Source organism: Camellia sinensis, chromosome 4 (assembly GCF_055761805.1).
Source record: "Camellia sinensis isolate YWXY chromosome 4, ASM5576180v1, whole genome shotgun sequence".
NCBI lineage: Eukaryota > Viridiplantae > Streptophyta > Magnoliopsida > Ericales > Theaceae > Camellia > Camellia sinensis.
In genome coordinates, this window is record NC_138964.1 from 179,230,626 (window position 1) to 179,250,854 (window position 20,229).

Consider the following 20,229-nt stretch of genomic DNA (forward strand, 5'->3'; position numbering starts at 1 on the left):
ACCACGATGAAATTCTGAAAACCCATATTTAAATTGTTCTTAAAAGAAAATAAATAAATAAATTAATTAATTAATTGTATTCAGAATCTACCTAAAATATATAATAGTGTAAAAATTAGTTTTAAATTAATCCAATTCAATCACTAACAAAGACCTTATTAAGAACAAAAATGTTGTGGATGTTCAATAATTATTTAATAAAAAAAATATTAAAAAAAAAAGAGAAAGAGAATCAGATTCGGCGACAAGGATATGCAACATGCTAACTTGCATGTAGGCTTGGTAAATTCCACCACATCATGACTCTTGGGTAGAGTAAAATTGTGGCAGAGAATAACAAAATGAGAGAGAGAGAGAAAGAGAGAGAGATCTGTCTATATATACCCTAGATATACTAAGTTTATTCTCACATACAAACAAAAGAAGTATATACGGGTGAGGAGAGATTCAGTAGAAGGAAAAGAAGAGGGGAAGGTTAAGGAAGCAAAATTTTTCTACCATTTCATCACCCATTTGAATCCTACTATTAAGTAAGAAAACCCTCTCAATCCTCTCTTTTTTTTATATATTTGAAATTTTCAGATTACATACATATGATAAATTGTCTAAACTCGTAGATAAGATTTTATTTATACTTGTATAAAAAATTTATGATGGTATATTAAATATTGGTAATCTGAAAATCATGATAATATTGTGGAATTTAGACTTGCATGTATAGTTTATGCAATTAAAAGATTATTGAAGATGTTATTTGACCTTTTAAATCTGTCAGAAAGTTGTACGAATTTTTAGACAATTTTATACTCAAAATTTCGAGATGATTTCTTCTACAAAATTGTTGAGAATGATATCTAGTTCATCCAGGAATTTTGGCAACAATTTTTCAGCTTTCTACGAATTTATAAAATTTTTTAATTAAATCTGAAACTGGGTTGAAAATAATCTTGAATCTACCAGAATGTTTGCCCGAATTTTTAGACAATTTTATACCAAAATTTAGAGATGAATTCTTATAAAAAGTTGTTGATAATGTTGTTTAGTTCATCCATGAATTTTGGCAACAATTTTTGAGCTTTCTACGAATTTATACAAATTTTTAACTAAATGTGAAGCTGTGAGACAGATTTTACTATGTATTTGAAAATTTATTTAAAATTCTATACTAAGCCAAATCTGGTAATTTCTAACTAAAAGATGAAATTTGAGAAGTCTAGTTTCATGATATTTTTTTTTATTATGGATTTGATCTATAAAATTAAGCATGGAATTAATGTAAGCAAATGTGACAAATCTGTGTCATAAAGATTGCTGAAAATTTTACAGGATTATTTACATCTTATTTTTCTGAAATTCTTTCTGAAAAGTGACCTAAACATCCCTATTGAGTATTCTGTTCAATTGCGCGAATTTTAGGATTGTGTAAATAATATATTTAAAATTTTAATATCTAAGTTTTTATGTTCATACCATGGTTTAAATTAATTGTCTATTAAATTTTGGACATTGAATAATTTGTGTTTATTATATAGAGTTAATGATAGAGGGTTAATACCGGTTATTTAGGGTGAGCCCTGGTTTTTAATAATTTTTAAGTAAATTGTGTCGCGAAACCCTAAGATGGCACGGGGATTATTTGAACCTTTATCGGTATTTGGTTTTGGAATAAGGGTGGATGTGCGGGTGGCACGCATGAAAGTTACATACCCCTGGCAGACCGTTCCCTTGGGGCAGACCACGGATGTCATGGCTTGGGTATATAACTCTGGGCGTGGGCATCTTTGGTAGTTCTTGAATATTTGACCAAGGGGGGGGGTTTCCAAATTAACCGTGGCCATGACTTAGTTGTTGGTAAGTTAAACCTCTTTGGCGAGATTTCAAAGGTCACCTAAGTTATTAAAATTATTTGAATTATTTTATTGGTTGTAATTTATGTTTACAATTAGGGAGCTGTTAAGATGTGCACCTCAATAAGATGTGCACATCATATACACATATATTTTAAGCCATTAGATTTTCACAAATAAATCTCAGCCAATGAAGAATTTGATTTGGAATATTGGTAACCCCTTCAACCGGTTACTTTTTTTTTCAAATTGTTTCAGTTTTTTCCCCAAACCCCTCTGTTTTGGAGACAGCACGCAGACCCTCCGTCTTCGCCATCGAAGACCATCACTCGAAGGCCATCCCTGCGAAGACGACCCACCATCGACTTCGCCTGAAGGGAGACAGCACGCAGACCCTCCCTCTTCGCCCTCGAAGACCATCACTCGAAGGCCATCCCTGCGAAGACGACCCACCATCGACTTCGCCTGAAGGTATGTCTCTCTCTCTCTCTCTCTCTGTAACTTTTTTCTCTCCCCCTTTCTCCATGTCCATTGTATGAAACCCTAGACCGCCGCAATCCCTTTCTTTGAAACTGTGAGTCCACGTTTGTGAACTCACTGGGTTTGTTTATAAAAATAGGAAAATATTAGGTTTAGGTTTTTTATGTTTGTTTGCTTTGATAGTTGTTTTGATTCCCTTCTTCGAAATCCCCTTTTGTTAACCCCCATTTCCTGTATCGATTGTTGCTGACACAACCTTATCAGTATTTTGGAGAGGTTAGCTAAAAGGTTAAATATATTGTTATTTGATTGTCTATAACTTTTTATTTATTTATTATGTATTATGAATCGTTTGTCATAATACATTATTTTTGAAAAATTTGATTTTATGTCAATCAGGCTTGACTTTGAACTTTGCATTTAGGGCCTAGGAGGTATTTGTGCTTAAGTGTGCCTCACACTTTTACTAACATTGATTTGAACTCGTAGTAGATTCACTAGTAGCCTTGCTCCTCAAATTAATTATGTCTTGTTACTCATGCAACAAATCATAAAAAGTTGGTGAACTCTCTCAATTTCCCTTGCATCATTGTCTCCAATCAAAATAGAACTCCAATACACTAATTTTTTTACCTTGAATCAAGTACAACAACATTTCTTGTAATATCATGTATATTGCCCGATATTTTTTTGACCACCATTTTTTATGCCATTGATTTAACTGGCTCAATAGAACAAGAGAGCCATTGAGACAATTCCATCCTAATCTCATATATATTTGGAAAACAAACATTGGTTATGGGTTTTTTATGTTTGTTTGCTTTGATAGTTGTTTTGATTCCCTTCTTCGAAATCCCCTTTTGTTAACCCCCATTTCCTGTATCGATTCTTGCTTCCCATTCTTCAAAGTGCCCCTTTCACGTTTGTATATATAGTAGAAGGATTGCGAAGCTCATATCGTGAGAAGGATTAGCTATGGTTTTTGCTGCAAAGAGAGAACCTGAAGAACATAGACAACATGACCACAATATGAAGAGAGATTGAACACAAAATACTTAAAACCTTTGAGCCAAGAAAGGTGAAGTGTTGTAAGAGTTATCCAATTTTGGGTATTTATAAGATTTATGAGAATGTTGTATTGGTTCAAGGAATCTTCATAGTCAGATTACTTGGTATGACAACTATGAATGATTATGTGAAAATCATTTATGCACTTGGATTTACTTTTTGATATCCTTAAAAGCTAGGAATGTTCGTGGAAAAGTCTACTTTTAGAGAGATTTTGTATATTTCATGACAAGAATAACATGCGCGACAATGAAATTTTTGAAAATTTAAGCCTTAAATAGAAGCCCACAACACAAATTAGGCTAAGGACATAGTAGCAGTCCTTGAATTCAAAAAACTATGGATGTATTCAAAGTTGTTGTCTTCTCATTTATTTATTTATTTACTTTCCTTTTGTATGTAACTTAGCCTCTTTTTCTTTTTCTTTTTTAATTGTTTTCTAGTGGTAATCTGCTTTGCAAGTTGTCAAAAAGGTAGACCTACTTGGATTTTTCAGAGGAATGACACATTGACTTCTTGAGAATTTAGTTTAACCATAAAATGAACATACATGAACCTTTTATCTCAAGTTGGTGATAAGTATCTTATTCAAAAGTAGTACTATAACTGTTTCTAGAAACATAATTTAACACTTCAAATACTTTCTACCCACAATTGTGCCCTCCATTTACCATCGCATGTTTGTGTTTGCTTTTTGATTATTTGTATCGATTGTCAATGTAAAGAGTGTTTTTTTAGTTGTTTGCACATATTATATGCATAGTAGAGCCAAAGGCGACATTAATTTTTATGATGATGATCACATCATAATGAAAATTTTATGTTAGCTATGAAATTTGGATTTATCAAGGAAAGGGAAATATTGAAACAAATAAATATTTTTGACTTTATTTTCTTCTTTTCCTTTTCTTTTCCTTTGTTGGCCTCCACATATAATCAATGATCCGAACATAATCTTAAAGTTTTCGTATTTGTATTTGCATATCCTGCATTAAACTGTTTTAGGAAGTAAACTTGTTTTTGCCTGAGAAGATGGTTATACTTGTATATTTTTTTTACATCTTCTTGAATATACAAGTTATGAAATTCTTAAGTTCTATTTACAATAAAGTACCCAAAACAGTGTGTCAAATCTGTTACAGAAAAAAAAAACACCAGATTAAGAAGGGCCTGCCATTATTTTATTTTATAGTAGGTAGAAGGGCCTACTGCTAATATACATATAATTTACAAATATGTGTTTTGTGTCTAGATGCATCACCATATTTGTTGCAAATTAGTTTTCTTTCTTCATGTGTTAGTTCAGCATTGGTTCACTGTTAAGTTATTAAGATTAGGACTCTAAACCAACCGAGTTGACCTAATAGTTGACTTGAGAACCTAACGAATTTTAAATTGTATTTAATTTAATAAGTTGGTCACAACCCATTGTGATATTCAGTTATAACCCAACGTGGTGTTCATCACGATTCATTATAGTGACTTTCTTTTTAATAAAAATGGTATTTGGAGGATTTTGACCATTGTGATATTTATTTTTTCATGCACATTCACAATTATTGACCAGTACCACATGTTGTTAATTCTTTGAAGGATCTCATCATGCTTCATCCTTAGACAACATAACTCCTCCTGCAAGAGTTTTGCTGAGGTTCTTGATTTGGCATTTGAAAAACAAGACAAAAGAGAATTAGGAGATGAAGAAAATAATAATGCTGCACTATGAGAAGGAAACTCATAAGTTTGCCATAATTCACAAGGAAATTCACTGTGCTCCCTTAAAATTTTAATTCATATAAAATTTTGTCTCATTTTTCATCTCTTTTACACTAAATATAAAATTTAGCATTGATAATCGATATGTCTATACAGTATCTATCAGCTCCGATTGCTTTCGCCTTAATAAAAAGGATGTCTAAATATGAATTGAATCGGTTTAGGTTTTTGATGTTTGTTTGCTTTGGTAGTTGTTTTGATTTCATATATATATATACATATATACACTTCAAATTTGGCTTAAGTGTGTGAAATCTGATTTGTGGGTGATTGTATTTTGTACTCATGTAACTGATATGAGACTGTAATTTTTTATTTGTTTATTGAAATCTGTTATGTTTGTAACAATTACTCTTGTGCTGGCTTGTTTTTCCTATTAGAAAGAAAATTACAGTGGTTTGGGATGTATTACCTTTAGCAATTGTTTGGGAATTGTGGAAAGTGAGAAACGAATGGATTTTTTGATGTTATTGTAACTTAGTTGAATATCCATTTAGTTATTTTTGTTTTTTTTTCATCAAAAGCGTTAAAAAATTATCTGAAATTATTTCATTAAATCTCATGAAGGGAGAGTTATTTCTTTTAGCAAATTGAGAACCAATACAGTAAATCAAAATTTCATGGGAAAAAAAAAAAGAAGAAGCATTGGAGATGGGCCTGATCAAATTTGATGAAAAGGGAAATTTTGGATAAGAGGAAGGTGTTTAAAAAGATTTTACTGAAAGGATTTGAGTAGTTCATATAAAATCAAGTTTTTTTTACTCAAATTTGAAATCAAATTAGTTGAAAGAATTGGTGAAAGGTTGGAGATGCTCTAAAATGGTTTATGAGTTACCTTGGAGGCGATGAAATGCCAAAATTTGATAGGACTAAGGCCTACATTAGAAAATCTACAAGGTATTAACAATATAATAAAAGTTATGAAATGATGAGATTTTTAACAGTGTATGAGGACACCAATGTCTTACAACTATTTTTGGGATTCTATGTTTGAGGAGCAAATTATTTGTGCAAAGTTCATAGAAATTTAATTTAGCTACCAAGTTGTTATGATTTGAACTTGTAATTGACCGTGCAAAAGTAAAAATAGGGATATCTATAACTAGTGGTGTGATTTGTAGAACGTGTGTATCTTAATGTGTTGAAATAAACTAGCAAGACGGATAGTTAAAAAGTAAGTTTGTGATGATCGGTATAGGTTGCTTGCATTAGGCTAGGTAGACAAGCATGCATTGTAGGCATAAGATCAGTCTAAGTGTGATGCTTGTCTTTTATACGAGCCTTGCTTCTTGGGCTCGAGCCTTTGTTTTTTTAAGCTGCAAGGTTTTCTTGTAAGCTGCATTCCTTGATCTTCGAAGTGAGTCTTAATCCATAAGCCTCAACAGCCTTTTAAATTGATTGTGACATTGTTTGAAAATAGAAAAATATGTATTAACAGTGAACATGGAGGTAATGCATCTTTTGATGATATGGCTAGCAAGGTAGGCAATAGAAAGCGCGCTTGCCTAGTAACATCATAATCATATGAGCATTTTTTTTATGGGATCATCCACTTCTTTGTTCCACCATTTAGTGTTGTAAAAAAATGGCATGAATTAAAAATTGTCTAATTTCGTCTATTTTCGTTTCTATTCACAATTCCTATTCAAATTCAATATTCAAGCATAACCTATCAGTACTTATTGTTTAATTGACTCGCATTACATGGTGTACTAAACTATTAAATTTTGTCATTTTTCCCTTGTTTTTCCTTTTTGCCCATAAATGCAAGATTCAAATACAATCTAAAGGTATTTTTGTTTAATTGACTCACATGGCATGGGGTACTAAAATCTGTTAAATATTTTTCGTATATAGATTCTTTCTTTTCTCGCCATAATCATTAATTTCCTTAACTATTGTCTTCTTTACTAACTCAATTTCGATGTTTTGTTTTTGTTTGTCATAGGTCCTCAATTACTCCATCTTAACGTCAAAATAAACCTATACCTCCGACATCCCTTCCTTCGTAGCGGTTGCATTAGCAGGTATGCTTTTTAATTTATTTGCTGTTAATTAATAGGCAGGGCACTGGCGGGTGTGCTATTTTATTTATTTGCTTTTAATGAATAGCAGGGCACTGGCGGGTGTGCTATTGTATTTATTTGTTTCATTTTAATTGATATTAGGGTACTTGCTTCTGTGTTTTTGAATTTTTTTTGCTTTGAATTGGTAGCAGGGCACTGGCTGGTGTGCTTATTTATTTGTTTTTTTAAATGAATAGCAGGGCACTGCCAAGTGTGCTATTTTATTTATTTGTTTCATTTTAATTGATAGTAGAGTACTTGCTTCTGTGTTTTTGAATTTATAGCATGGCACTGGCTAGTGTGCTTATTTACTTGTTTGTTTTTAATGAATAGCAGGGCACTGGCGGGTGTGCTATTTTATTTATTTGTTTCATTGTAATTAATAGTAGGGTAATTGCTTTTGTGTTTTTAAATTTATTTGTTTTGAATTAACAAACAACACAATTGACCCCTAGCGACAAATAGCATGAAACTTGTAGAACATAATGGCCTCGTTTGGAAAGTGGCTATTTTAGTAGGCCATTTGGCTTTTTGGCTATTTTAGTAGGTTATTTCAGTTTTGGTGTTTGGGAAGATGAGATGAATTTTTAGTTGGGTTCTTGTATTGGAACGTGTGTTGAAATGATGTTTAAATTTAAAATGACAAATTTGTCCCTAACTTTTTATTTTTTAAATTGATATAGAGGGGCAAAATGGTAATTTTCCCATTGATGTATCAATTCTGGCTGTGACAGTGTAGGCACAGCATACACTGTCCAGCGCAGTGCCTTTTTTTTTTTTTTTTTTTTTTGTTTCTCCAAAAAAACTGTGAACATTGCCACTTTTTGGCTTATTTATCAAATGAGGCTATAATAGCCTCGTTGGCAGCTTCCCAAACAGCGCCAACGTTCTGTTTTGAGGAGAAAGGATAAGAGGATTTGTACATACACCAGAAAAGTCAGGAGTGACATGGTTCAGGATGTCCTCAATGACTTGGAGATTGGGCTTGGCATATACATCACGCCCATCAGGCGAATGGGTTCCCTGAATTTGCTTCATCATGGCACTGTCATCAGATAATGACATCCGACGGACATTCTTGGCCAGTTGCTGCATTATGGGCTTCTTTTCCATTTTTTTGGGAATTAAGAAGGCAGGATGGGGATAAAATGGGTTTTTGTGTGGTTTTGCAGTGGCTCAGGGTAAGCTATACATAAGGACGAAAAGTTGGAATAAATTCTATAATTGAATCATGTTATACCTTGCTTGCCATAGGGTTTAAATTTTGTTAAATCCATGCTTGTCAGGTGGATAGAGATGTAAGAAAAAGGTAGGCCCATGATAACATTGTCTTTACAGAATTTAAGAAGAGGTTTCCCAAAAGATTAATGTTTAATGTTCCCTTAAGCCCTTTTTGAGGTAATTTGATTAACATTAACATGTTAGTTGATAAAGCTACCAGAAGGGTAGGTTTGTGCTTTTTGTTGTGACAACAATACCATGCTCAGTCACTGCTCATGGATATGTTTGGTTTGTTTTCAAATTTTTTGGGGAAAGAAAAAGTAGAAAACTAGTTTGGCAAACTTTTTCTGAAAACAAAATGTTTAGAAATATCATATATTCATTTTTGAAAACCGCTATCACAAGTTTTTGAACTTTGTCATGACGGAACAAACGAAAACAAAGTAACACAGCGGAATCACACAAGAATACAAACATACGAGTGGTTTGTCTAAAAGCCTACATCCACGAGCAAAAAACGACAAAGGGTTTAACTATCAAAAGAAGAGAAATTATAATGACCGACTGTTTCTATCAAAAGTCATTTTTGTAGCAAAACTTTTGTTTAATCTCATAACCCTAATCCTCAAAATAACTCATAATATATATTATGATTGAATGAAACAAGAATCAGGTCAGAACTAGTAAGCCCATTAATTGAGTCGTAAGCATCGCCAATAGGTCATAAGCACAAATTGGATAAAATAACCTACAATTAGACTTTTAATTGAGTCGTAGACTTTTATCTCTGTTATTGCTTATGCAGTTTGTTAAGGTGAAAAGATGTGCAAAATAATATTTTTCGTAGATAGATTCTTTCTTTTCTCGCCATAATCATTACTTTCCTTAAGTATTGTCTTCTTTACTAACTCTATTTCGATGTTCTGTTTTTGTTTGTCATAGGTCCTCAATTTCTCCATCTTAACGTACAAGTAAACTTATACCTCCTCCATCCCTTCCTCCGTAGCGGTTGCATTAGCAGGTCTGCTTTTTAATTTATTTGCTTTTAATTAATAGCAGGGCACTGGCGGGTGTGCTATTTTATTTATTTGCTTTTAATGAATAGCAGGGCACTGGCGGGTGTGCTATTTTATTTATTTGTTTCATTTTAATTGATATTAGGGTACTTGATTCTGTGTTTTTGAAATTTTTTGCTTTGAATTGGTAGCAGGGCACTGGCTGGTGTGCTTATTTATTTGTTTGTTTTAATGAATAGCAGGGCACTGGCAGGTGTGCTATTATATTTATTTGTTTCATTCTAATTGATTGTAGGGTACTTGATTCTGTGTTTTTTAATTTATAGCAGGGCACTGGCTGGTGTGCTTATTTACTTCTTTGATTTTAATGAATAGCAGGGCACTGGCGGGTGTGCTACTTTAGTTATTTGTTTCATTTGAATTAATAGTAGGGTAATTGCTTTTGTGTTTTTTAATTTATTTGTTTTGAATTGATAGCAGTGCACTGGCTGGTGTGCTTATTTATTTATTTGATTTTAACGAATAGCAGGGCACGGGCGGGTGTGCTATTTTATTTATTTGTTTGATTTTAATTTATAACAGAACACTGGCAGGTGTGTTTGTAATTAATTAATTTTATTTTAATTTATAGTAGGGTACTTACAGGTGCTTTTTTATTATTGGCATATAATTGATAGCATAGCACGGACTGGTGTGCTTATTTGTTCATTTTCTATAAAGAAGTAATAATTGGTAGCACAATATTGGCGGGTGTGGTTTTTTTGGTTTTTTGTTTGGTTTTAGTTGTTAGTAGGGTGCTTGCAGACATGTTTGATTTTTTTTGTAAATTGATTGCAAGGCACTGGCAGGTGTGCTATTATATTTATTTGTCCTGGAGATGTAAATTATAGCAGCGCAATGGCATGTGTGTTTTTTAGTTGATTTGTTTCGTTTTAATTGCTAATAGGGTACTTAGAAGTGTATATACAATGGATGAACCTGAAAGTAGTAGGCCTGAAGAGGTCAATACTGAAATTGATGATCAATTTGCTCTAGATGGCAAGGATGATGTTGTTGATGTGAAAGAAGGGTTAGCTTCCCAAACCTATGATAGTTTACGAATGCTTACTAAGGAAGATGTGTTGCAAATGAAATTCAATTCAGAGGATGATGCTTATACTTTCTACAATGCATACGCTAAGGTCATCGGTTTTAGCGTACGAAGAAGTAGAAAAAGAATTACTGGAGACAACAAATTTGTAGAGAGTAGGAAATGGGTTTGTTCAAGGGAAGGTGTAAGAGAAAACAAATACTTGCAACGTGTGGAACGGGTAAGAACTCCTAGGGCAGAAACTAGACTTTTTTGTAATGCCACATTTCGTGTGCGTTATGACAAGACAGCTAGGAAATATGTTGTGACCCACTTTGTAGGGGAACACAACCATCCGTTGGCAGCACCACACTGCGTCCCTTTTCTTTGGTCGCATAGGTTTGTAACAAGTGCAGACCAAGCTCAAGCAAAGGCCATGCGCAATGTGGGTATGAAAACGAGTCAGATCATGGATTTTATGGTCCATCAGTCAGGGGGTTATGAGAAGGTGGGCTTCATTCATAGAGATTTGCACAATCAATTCCAAGCTGAGCGCAAAGTACAACTCGCAGAAGGGGATGCAGAGGGTGCGTTAGGATACTTGTCAGCTAAATTAGATGCAGATCCATTATTTTTTTTCAAATACAACGTCGATAAGGACAACCGGTTGGACAAGATTTTCTGGGCAGATTGTAGGTCTCGAATGGATTATGCTGCATTTGGTGATGTATTGGTATTTGATACAACTTATCGTACAAATGCATATAAGAAGCCATTTGTAATTCTAGCTGGCGTGAGTAACCATTTCATGACAACTATATTCGGATGTGCTTTGTTGCCTGATGAGACAATGGAGACATACACGTGGGTGCTGGAAATGTTAATGGAGGCCATGGATGGTAAAAGACCCATCTCCGTTGTAACAGATGGTGATAGGGCAATGCGTCAGGCAATCAAAAGAGTTATTCCAAACTGCAGACATCGTTTATGTTCTTGGCATCTGGAGAAAAATGCCTCAACAAATGTCCACATACCAGACTTTACAACTGATTTTGCACAGTTGATGTTGAAGAAATGTAAAATTGATGAGTTTGACAATGCCTGGGCTGCTATGGTGAAACAGTACAAGTTGGAGAACAATAACTGGGTGTCGGATATTCATCTGAAGCGTGATAATTGGGCTGAGGCATATCTCCGTGGTCACATGTTTGCTGGAATGAGGAGCACTCAACGTGTCGAGGGTATAAATGCATATTTCAATATATTCCTAAACCAAAAGGTTAGGCTGTATGAATTTGTAGCGCAGTATGATAGGGCTCTTGCTAGAATGCGTGTTAATGAGGCAGAAACAGAATCTAAAACAGAGAATAGTTTCCCGGTTTTGACTACGCCATTGAGGAGTTTGGAGAAACATGCAGCTGAACTCTTTACTCGGAAGATTTTCTCATTGTTTCAACATGAAATCAGGAAAGAGGGTAAATTGTTTGTGATGGAAAGAGTTCAGCTTGAGGATCATCGCACCTACCGTTTTGGTGAGTACAAGTCACCAACATGCACGTGGACGGTTGAGTATTTTCCAGCTAATATCACAATGAAATGTTGTTGCTTGAAGTTTGAGTCGTTTGGCATCCCTTGCTGCCACATGATTGCTGTTATGAAATCTGAACAATTAATGTGTATTCCACCGAGTTGTGTCTTGCAGAGATGGACAAGACGTGGTAGGTCAAAGTGTCAACAACCAAGTCTTACCCAAATTTGTAGCACCCTAACACAGACAGCTCGGTTTGGTATACTCAGCTCCTGTTTTAGTGAAATGTCATATTATGCCTCACACGCGGACAAAGATTTTGAAGAGGCAAGGGAAATAGCTTTCCAGCTGACATCGCAGATGAAAAAACGTTGGGCAATGAGAAAAGAATGTAACGCCGAGGCTGGGGACAAAAATATTGCACCCAAACTATATGGCGTTGGTGATCCGAATGTAGTGAAGACCAAAGGGAACCCCGGAGGGACATCTTCTATGGGTAAACCTCCAAAACCAAGGCGGTGTGGGTATTGTAGGTATGGTACTTTCATTGTATGACCTTTTAATATCCTGTTACATGCATATGATTATTAAAATCGTTTATGCATTATTTGCTACTGTAGGAGCATCGGACACACGAAGCGGACGTGTAAAAAATTGGCTTCAAGTAGCCACAGAGAGGGTAGCAACTCAGACAGTGAACCATTCATGAACACAGAGTTGGATCCCCACACGGATGATATCGATGAATTGCCAATTTATCCAAATGATCCAGTGTAGTTGACTTTCATGATGAGGCTTACAGTGATCGAAACATTGTTTTTACAAGGAGACATTAGTGGCTAGTAGTTATGTTTTGTTAATGTCTTAGTTGTTTTAATCTTAGGCATTCTTAATAAATTTCGTAGTTTGGAGAATAATTTTGAAAATAAAGGTGAAAACATTCAAAATTTGTTTGATTGCTGATAAAATAGGGAGTTGCTCATGCCATTACTTTACAAACAATCACTGTTAATAATACCGAACTGTCTCTATTTCTCTTTTGTAGATTTTTTTAATTGTCTGTTTGCTTGGTAAGAAATGGTGGACATTGCTGTTAGGTGACACATAACTATGCTTATAGTGGAATGGTATGGTATCGATGTATAGGTATAATAAGAGATGATGGAGATGTGCATTGTCAAAATATAAACAACTTCATCACCCAACAAAAAATTTAGTAACATGAACCCAACTTGTCATTCAAACAATAGCGTACCATTAAACCAACTTTGCAAATGTACTTCCTTAAAACTAAAAGCATCTAAGAAAATTTTGGACTTGAGGCTGTTGATGCAGTCAAATTAGGACTTGAGCTTATTTGGCTATTTGCTCACACAAGAGATCCGAATCATGGAATAATCTTCATTTTAAAATTTTATTTATATTTTATTTAATTTCATTATTTAAATTTAATATATATATTATTTAATTTCATTGTTTGATTATTATTATTTTTAAAAACAAATTTATTTAAAATTTTAATTAAAAAAATAATGTATATTTGTATTGATATTTTATTTATTTAATTTCTTAAAAATAAATTTATTTAATTGTGTAAAAAATAAAATAAAATAAATTTTTATTTAATCTAATTAAAAATAATTAAAATATTAAAGATATGTTTAATATTGCTATTACTTAGTAAATAATTAAAAAAAAATAAAATAGTCTTTTATTTATTTATTCTATCCATTCCATCTAACCAAACGTTAAATTTACTAAAAATAATTATTTTCAAATATGTAATCTCATAAAAAAATAAATGCAAGATATATATTCAACGCAACCAAATAATCTGGAGATTCACTCAAGTCCTATGATTCTAATACCTGTATCCCTTGCTGCCATTGGTGGCACTACCTCAGTCTGCCATCCTCCCACCGGTGTCGCCCTACTCCGACGCCGTCATCGTCCCACTGACGATCATTCGAGTAGAAGGTGCAGCAAATCCCGATCAGAGCTATATGAGGGTCTCTCTCTCTCTCTCCCCCCTCTCTATTTATGAAAAGCTCATACTTTCTACTTGTCTTGGCAATGCCAAGAGATGATGAGAGACTTCCTAGTTTATGCTTGAAAATTTCAAATTTTCTAGAATAGACTTGATCAATCTGTCTATATCTCAAATGTAAACTGAGAATATATTATATTTAAACTTTCTGAGAACAATAACTCTTGCCTATTCACTTTCTGAGAAAATATCTCTTGCCTATTCCATAAGTCTGATATAGACCTATAAAATGGTTACCCACATCAACCAATTGTACGCAACACATGGCGTGAGACTTGTCTGGTTACCAGTACTTCTAGTGCTCATTCTATGTGCAGCTACTTATGTGGCACTTCTAAATTTCTCTGTGACATTATATCACAAAATTCTCGGATTTTCATGTAGTCGTCTTTTCATGTTTTTGGTGTTTCATGCTATATGCGTCGTTATTGTCAAAAGTTACAGCCCATCATCTACTGATGTACTTGATCCATTCTTGCCTGTCCTCCACTTTCGTTATGGAGTAGAGGAAGAGCACACCGAATACACAGACAGTACCTATGAGGAGCAGAGCAGCCAACACGGCAGCAAGTACAACGACAATTACAATGATGACGATGACAAAAATATATAAGCCATTTATCATGGTTCGGATGGTTACGATGAAGAAAATGATGACAATGGTAGCGATGGTGTTGTTGGTTAGGATGATGATAAAGACGAATTTAACAATGATTTGGAGAGCAGAATTGAGGGATTCATCGACAAGGTCATAAAAGGATGGAAGGAAGAATTGTTAAGAGAGAATCTTCACAACGGTTATGGGATTAACAGATTTGGAATGAAATACTGTACATTAATGTTCTATAGTATAGCAAGTTTCACTTTTGTGTTTTGTAACTGGTTTTCTATACCTATTTCATTTCTTCTTTTCAAATCTAAACTTCACCTTTTTTGGTTGGGAATTTAGGGTCTACAATTGTTATCTTTTTCATTTTCCTATATGTGTTCACTTTTAGGGACGATTAAACGTGCACCATTGCTTTGCACCACACAAAAGAACTGTTGTAATTTTTTGTTTTCTAATAAATATATAATAGTTTCTTGTGTTACTTGACCCATCTTAAAGAGTAAATTTTCTGTAAATAAAACGCTCGCCAAACCAGAAACAATCTTTTCAGTTGTTGATAATGTTCCAGCTAAAGTTTCTATTTTTCCCCAAATATGGACGAAAAATGTCCTAACAGTACAGTTAAAGTGACTATATAAGGCATGTGAACACTCCTAAAGTGACTCAGTTCCTTCTGCTGCTTCTGAGGTATGTGAACACAAAATGGCATTATATTTGTTTTTTATATAGGTGTCTTCTTAGAAGTTTCTATATAAGGGTGCAATTGAGGTTAGTAGTTGAACACACAAACTTAGAAGCTCTTAATTGTATTGGAACACTATTGGATTAAATTTAAATTTGATTGTACTATTGTATGGTATCAATCCACTCCTAGCCGTTAGTGCAATTTGAATGAGATGAACTCTCTTTCAATTTCTGACTGTGTTTTTATTACGCATTAATAAAAAGAACTTAATTTCAGAAATAGGAGCCAGCTGGTATTGTTGTTCTGCCAATTTTTTTTTCCCCTGAAGCATGTACTCTTTCTTGTTAGTTCTTATAGCAAGTTCCCATGTTAGATTTTTTGTTTTACTTTCTTATATCTTGTAGTTAGTTTTTGCACAATAACTATTGCTTATCTACTATTTTTTGTGTTAGGCTTCTACTCGGGAATCTGTGGAAGTTGTCCGTGATTATTGGGTAATATTCCTTGATTCAGAGCAGCAACTAATCAAACTTGAAGATGCCACGGAAAAAGACAACAAAAAAACCGAGTAAAGGAAAAGCGGAAGCTCCTCACGTTGACCTTGGTATTTTTGCTAAACGGGCTATTACGGTAGAGCGGGCTGTCAAGTTGAAGGAGTTAACTCATACTGATATTCCAGCAATTGTGGGCCACCTGCATATCCAAAACCTAATCGAACGGGAAGGGAAGGCTAATGTCAACCTGGTACGGGAATTCTTTGGTAGCATACAAAAGCCAACTAATACAGAGAACTTGATTCTGAAAACAAAACTGAGGGGGAAAGATGTGGTGTTTTCTGCGGATTGCATATCAAAATTCTTAGACATTCAGCGACCAACACATGATGACAAAACACAATATCCATACCTTCCTGGTGTTGACCTTCCTAATGAAGCCCAAATTGTTGATGATTTGTACATTGAAGGAGTCATACCACAAGACAAGTATCATGTAAAGTTCCTGAAGCCTGACGTTGCCGTTCTTCATCTTATCTTGTGGTACAATCTTGACCCAAGGGGGGTGAAATCCACTTTTGACCATGAACGAGCACTCATGTTGTATGCTGTCCATAATTTCAGCCCTCTAGATGTTCCGAAGATAATTTGGCAAGTTGTGGATTCTGTCGCAAAAGCTAACAATCCACATGCAGCATTACCATTCGGCCTCCTTGTGACTGATATGCTACTTGAGCTTTGTGTACCGACTCGACCAGATGATGAATGGAAGGGGCAGATGAGCCACATAGGTCGTGGAACGTATGGGAAAACACAAGGGCAAAGTCGAAAGCACCGTGAAAGACAAGATCCTACTTCATTGGAGAGCATATCAACTCGTTTGTACGAGGCTGTGTCCATGTTGAACCGGATGGAGTTGCAGCACAAGAAAGACATGAGGAAGGTCAAGTTAGAGCTAAAAAAAATGCGGAAAGCCTTTTGTGGTGAAGATTTTGAGAATTCAACTAGTTCTAATGATAGTGAGCATGAATCTAATGGGTCCAACCATGATGACAGCCAACAAATGGACACAGACAATGATGGTTGAACAAAGTTTGCAAGGCCAATGATTTAGCTGACACTGTTACTTTTTTTTGCAAACAGTGTTACTTTTTGTCCCATACTTTTGCGAACAGTGTTACTTTTTGTCCCATACTTTTGCGAACAGTGTTACTTTTTGTCCCATACTTTTTGTCCCATACTTTTGCGAACAATGTTACTTTTTGTCCCATGTATTTTGAAAAAAAAATTGAAACAATGTTAGGATTCATGGATGGCTTATGTGATGGACAACATTTGGATGGTTTATGTCAACAATATTATTTAGTATGATGCTTCGACATTTTTGATAGACATGTCCAATTATATATTTTTTTTTTGGTTCAAATCCAACGATGTATGTATAGCTTGCTGAAATTTATGGATACCAATTGACTACACAGTTGATACATCGATTCCAAAACTTAGTATGATATTTATGCACGGAATGTGATTAACAACTATAATTCCTTAGATTTCTTAGACGTTCTTTCTTTCTAAGTCGTTGAAGGGTACATTAGGTGTTGCTTACTAGCAAGGAAATGCAGGTCCTCTGTTGCTTTTTTGTAGCAAATACTGTCATTGTTCTTGGTGTTTTTAAAATTTGCAAAGAACTACCTTTGCGCGCCTTCTAAGTGGGGAGATGAAATGAATTATCACTTTCTCTGTATTAACAATATATTTTTTATTTAATTTTTTTTTGTATTGTTCATTTTATGTGTTTTCTTAAACGTAAAATTTAGAAAATTTATTAGTTATTTTGTTACTCTGCCAAGGACTAGTCCTATTACACTCTTGTCATTTGAAATGTGTACATGATAGTATACACTAATGGCACAATTTTAGTTGGACATGAACTGATTAAGCAACAAAAATTATTTTGTACTATATATGTAGCAATGCATGGACTCGTACTCCAGTTTTTAAAACAGTTTCCCCACTAACATTTGGTACATGTGTGTAATTTTTGATGGATTGTAAATGTAACAACCAAGATTAATGTGGTACAGTTAAATATCACAAATAGTTTCATCACCCCAATCTTGAGCAACAATATAAATTCCATACAAATTGAAACCCAAAAAATAATATGTTTTTTCAATCGTCCACAAAATACTACCAAACTGGGTTACTTTAGTCATCCATGTTTCTTCAACCATCTAATATGTTCATAATTGTGAATAAGCATAGTGGCAAAAGTACGGTAAGGCGAATCAATCTTTTTCAAACAGCCATGTTTACAATCAAACTTTTTTTTTCCTTGTAACCTTCCGGAGCCTAGAGTACCTGTTACAAAAGAAATTGCATTCAGTAAGTAATCAGCTGAGTTTATGAAGGGCATAAGTTGTTCATGGTTTGGGGACGCACCTCTCTTTGTATTGTTCAAGCCTATTCATAACCTCAATGTAAATACGGTTGGACGAATCGTTCACTAGGTCAACTAGTAGCCTAAACCTTTCCAGTTTATCAAACTAAGGAAACAAAACAAAAAATTTTCCATCAACAATACCATCATATGACATTGTAATTGCAATAGTGTAATTATGTGGTTAACATTGAACAGTCACCTTGTGTACGCCGGTCGGCATAACAACACCTTGCATGTACTTCATGACAAACATACCACAGTCGTAGCTTCATGACAACATACATATGAATGTCAAACTTGTGTGTAATGTTAATAAGAAAGCCAAAAATGAATAGCGAATGAAAAAATTTTAGAATACCTATCGGTTTTATGTTGGAGACAAGCGTCTTTCAACCTCTCTAATTCGAACTCCTTCACATTTGCAACATAAAGGTCTCCAAAATATTGTTGCAATAACAAATGCATTGTTTGAACCTATGCATGAATGTTGTAAGATAGATGCAGCTGATTGTTTTTTTTCTTTAAAAAAATAAAATAAAATAAACGACTTACCAATTTCCTTGCCATTAATTCACGACGTTTGTCATTTGTGAGGCTGGGACTCGAGTCAAATATATAAGCCATGCGATGTGCCATATCTATGTTGACACAAAACCAATGTTCTTCATGGTCGTTCACCGGAATATATATCTGAGTGACAATAATAAAAAAAGGGTCATGCAACGTTGCCCAACCAGTTTAGAAAATTTATAAAAAAAAAATAGTGACGCCGTTGATACCCTAAAAAACTTAATAAATAATAAAAATATTAGTAAAATGGAGGGGATATTTAAAATAATCCTGTAAAATGGAAGAATGCTTGACACATTACTTCTTGACAGGCATGAAGCTTCCCAGTGTATCGAGACTCCCCAAAATATTCGTCACATAGCTTTGCATGGTCCGCCCCATTGATAATATGTTGCTACAATTGATAATGCACAAGTATACATCAATAAGTATACATGAATAACCAAACATAAACATGACACACTAGACTACTCACCGATACATATGTGGGAAAGTACCACGTCCTATGACACTTATCGGGGAAGAGCCTCCTTTGTGCGTTTGTCAATTGTGCTACAACTAAATTAATAATCTGAAATACATGCATCAAATAATAATTTGAAACCTATATCCTTAAAAATGACTTCACATAGCAATATTGATGCATGAAATGAACACTTACGGAACCACAAATCCATGTTTTTGGTTGTAATGAGCACAAATCGAATCGGGTGGCAAATTCAACCGGCGTGTAAAACAACTCCATGACCACAATATCCTCACTGCATCATGTACAATTGAAGAGTTTCACTTATTGGTGATAGAGAGGAACATACAAACGCAATAAAATTACCTGCTTTCCAAATCCTTATCGAAACAATAAGCCTTAACAATTTGCTCCTCAGCAGATAAAGGACATGGCCTCACAATTTGTGTAGTCGATGACTTGTGAATTTAACCGAACACATAAACAATAAATTGTCATACTTCTTGCAGTGCATTAAAATAAGGGGATTGGAGATCAAGAACAATAATGAAATTAGTAATAACCTCAATGGCAGTAGCAGATGCTTCAAAATTGAGGCCAAGTAGTTTTCCAAGTAAGTTCAAACTCTAAAACAAATTACAACGAACAATAAATAATGAAAAATCCTAAAATATATTTATAGGAATAGCAACATTGTATAACACATATATTATGTACATGACTTACTTGATCAAACTTATCCTCCTTTGTATCGAGAGATGAATCTGATTCATCTAAATGAAGCTTTGTCTTGGTTGGTACTTTCTGAGTGGCTTTCCTTTTCTTACCAGCAATGGCTGT

General features: G+C 34.3%; 3 protein-coding genes across 3 annotated transcripts; all 3 read left to right on the plus strand.

Annotated features, from left to right (window-relative positions):
- Window positions 1-1,947: 1,947 nt before the first annotated feature.
- On the plus strand, window positions 1,948-17,120 carry LOC145788716 (uncharacterized). Its single transcript, XM_082923012.1, has 4 exons — window positions 1,948-2,318; window positions 7,120-7,198; window positions 9,401-9,479; window positions 15,866-17,120. The coding sequence occupies exon 4, from the start codon at window positions 15,951-15,953 to the stop codon at window positions 16,992-16,994; it is 1,044 nt and encodes a 347-aa protein (XP_082779138.1). The 5' UTR covers window positions 1,948-2,318; window positions 7,120-7,198; window positions 9,401-9,479; window positions 15,866-15,950; the 3' UTR covers window positions 16,995-17,120.
- On the plus strand, window positions 10,443-11,623 carry LOC145824269 (protein FAR1-RELATED SEQUENCE 5-like). Its single transcript, XM_082923892.1, has 2 exons — window positions 10,443-11,472; window positions 11,604-11,623. Exons 1-2 carry the CDS (start codon window positions 10,443-10,445, stop codon window positions 11,621-11,623), a joined length of 1,050 nt encoding a protein of 349 aa, XP_082780018.1.
- LOC145823511 (protein FAR1-RELATED SEQUENCE 5-like) lies at window positions 11,645-13,449 on the plus strand. Its single transcript, XM_082923011.1, has 2 exons — window positions 11,645-12,604; window positions 12,692-13,449. The coding sequence occupies exons 1-2, from the start codon at window positions 11,655-11,657 to the stop codon at window positions 12,846-12,848; spliced, it is 1,107 nt and encodes a 368-aa protein (XP_082779137.1). The 5' UTR covers window positions 11,645-11,654; the 3' UTR covers window positions 12,849-13,449.
- Window positions 17,121-20,229: the final 3,109 nt, after the last annotated feature.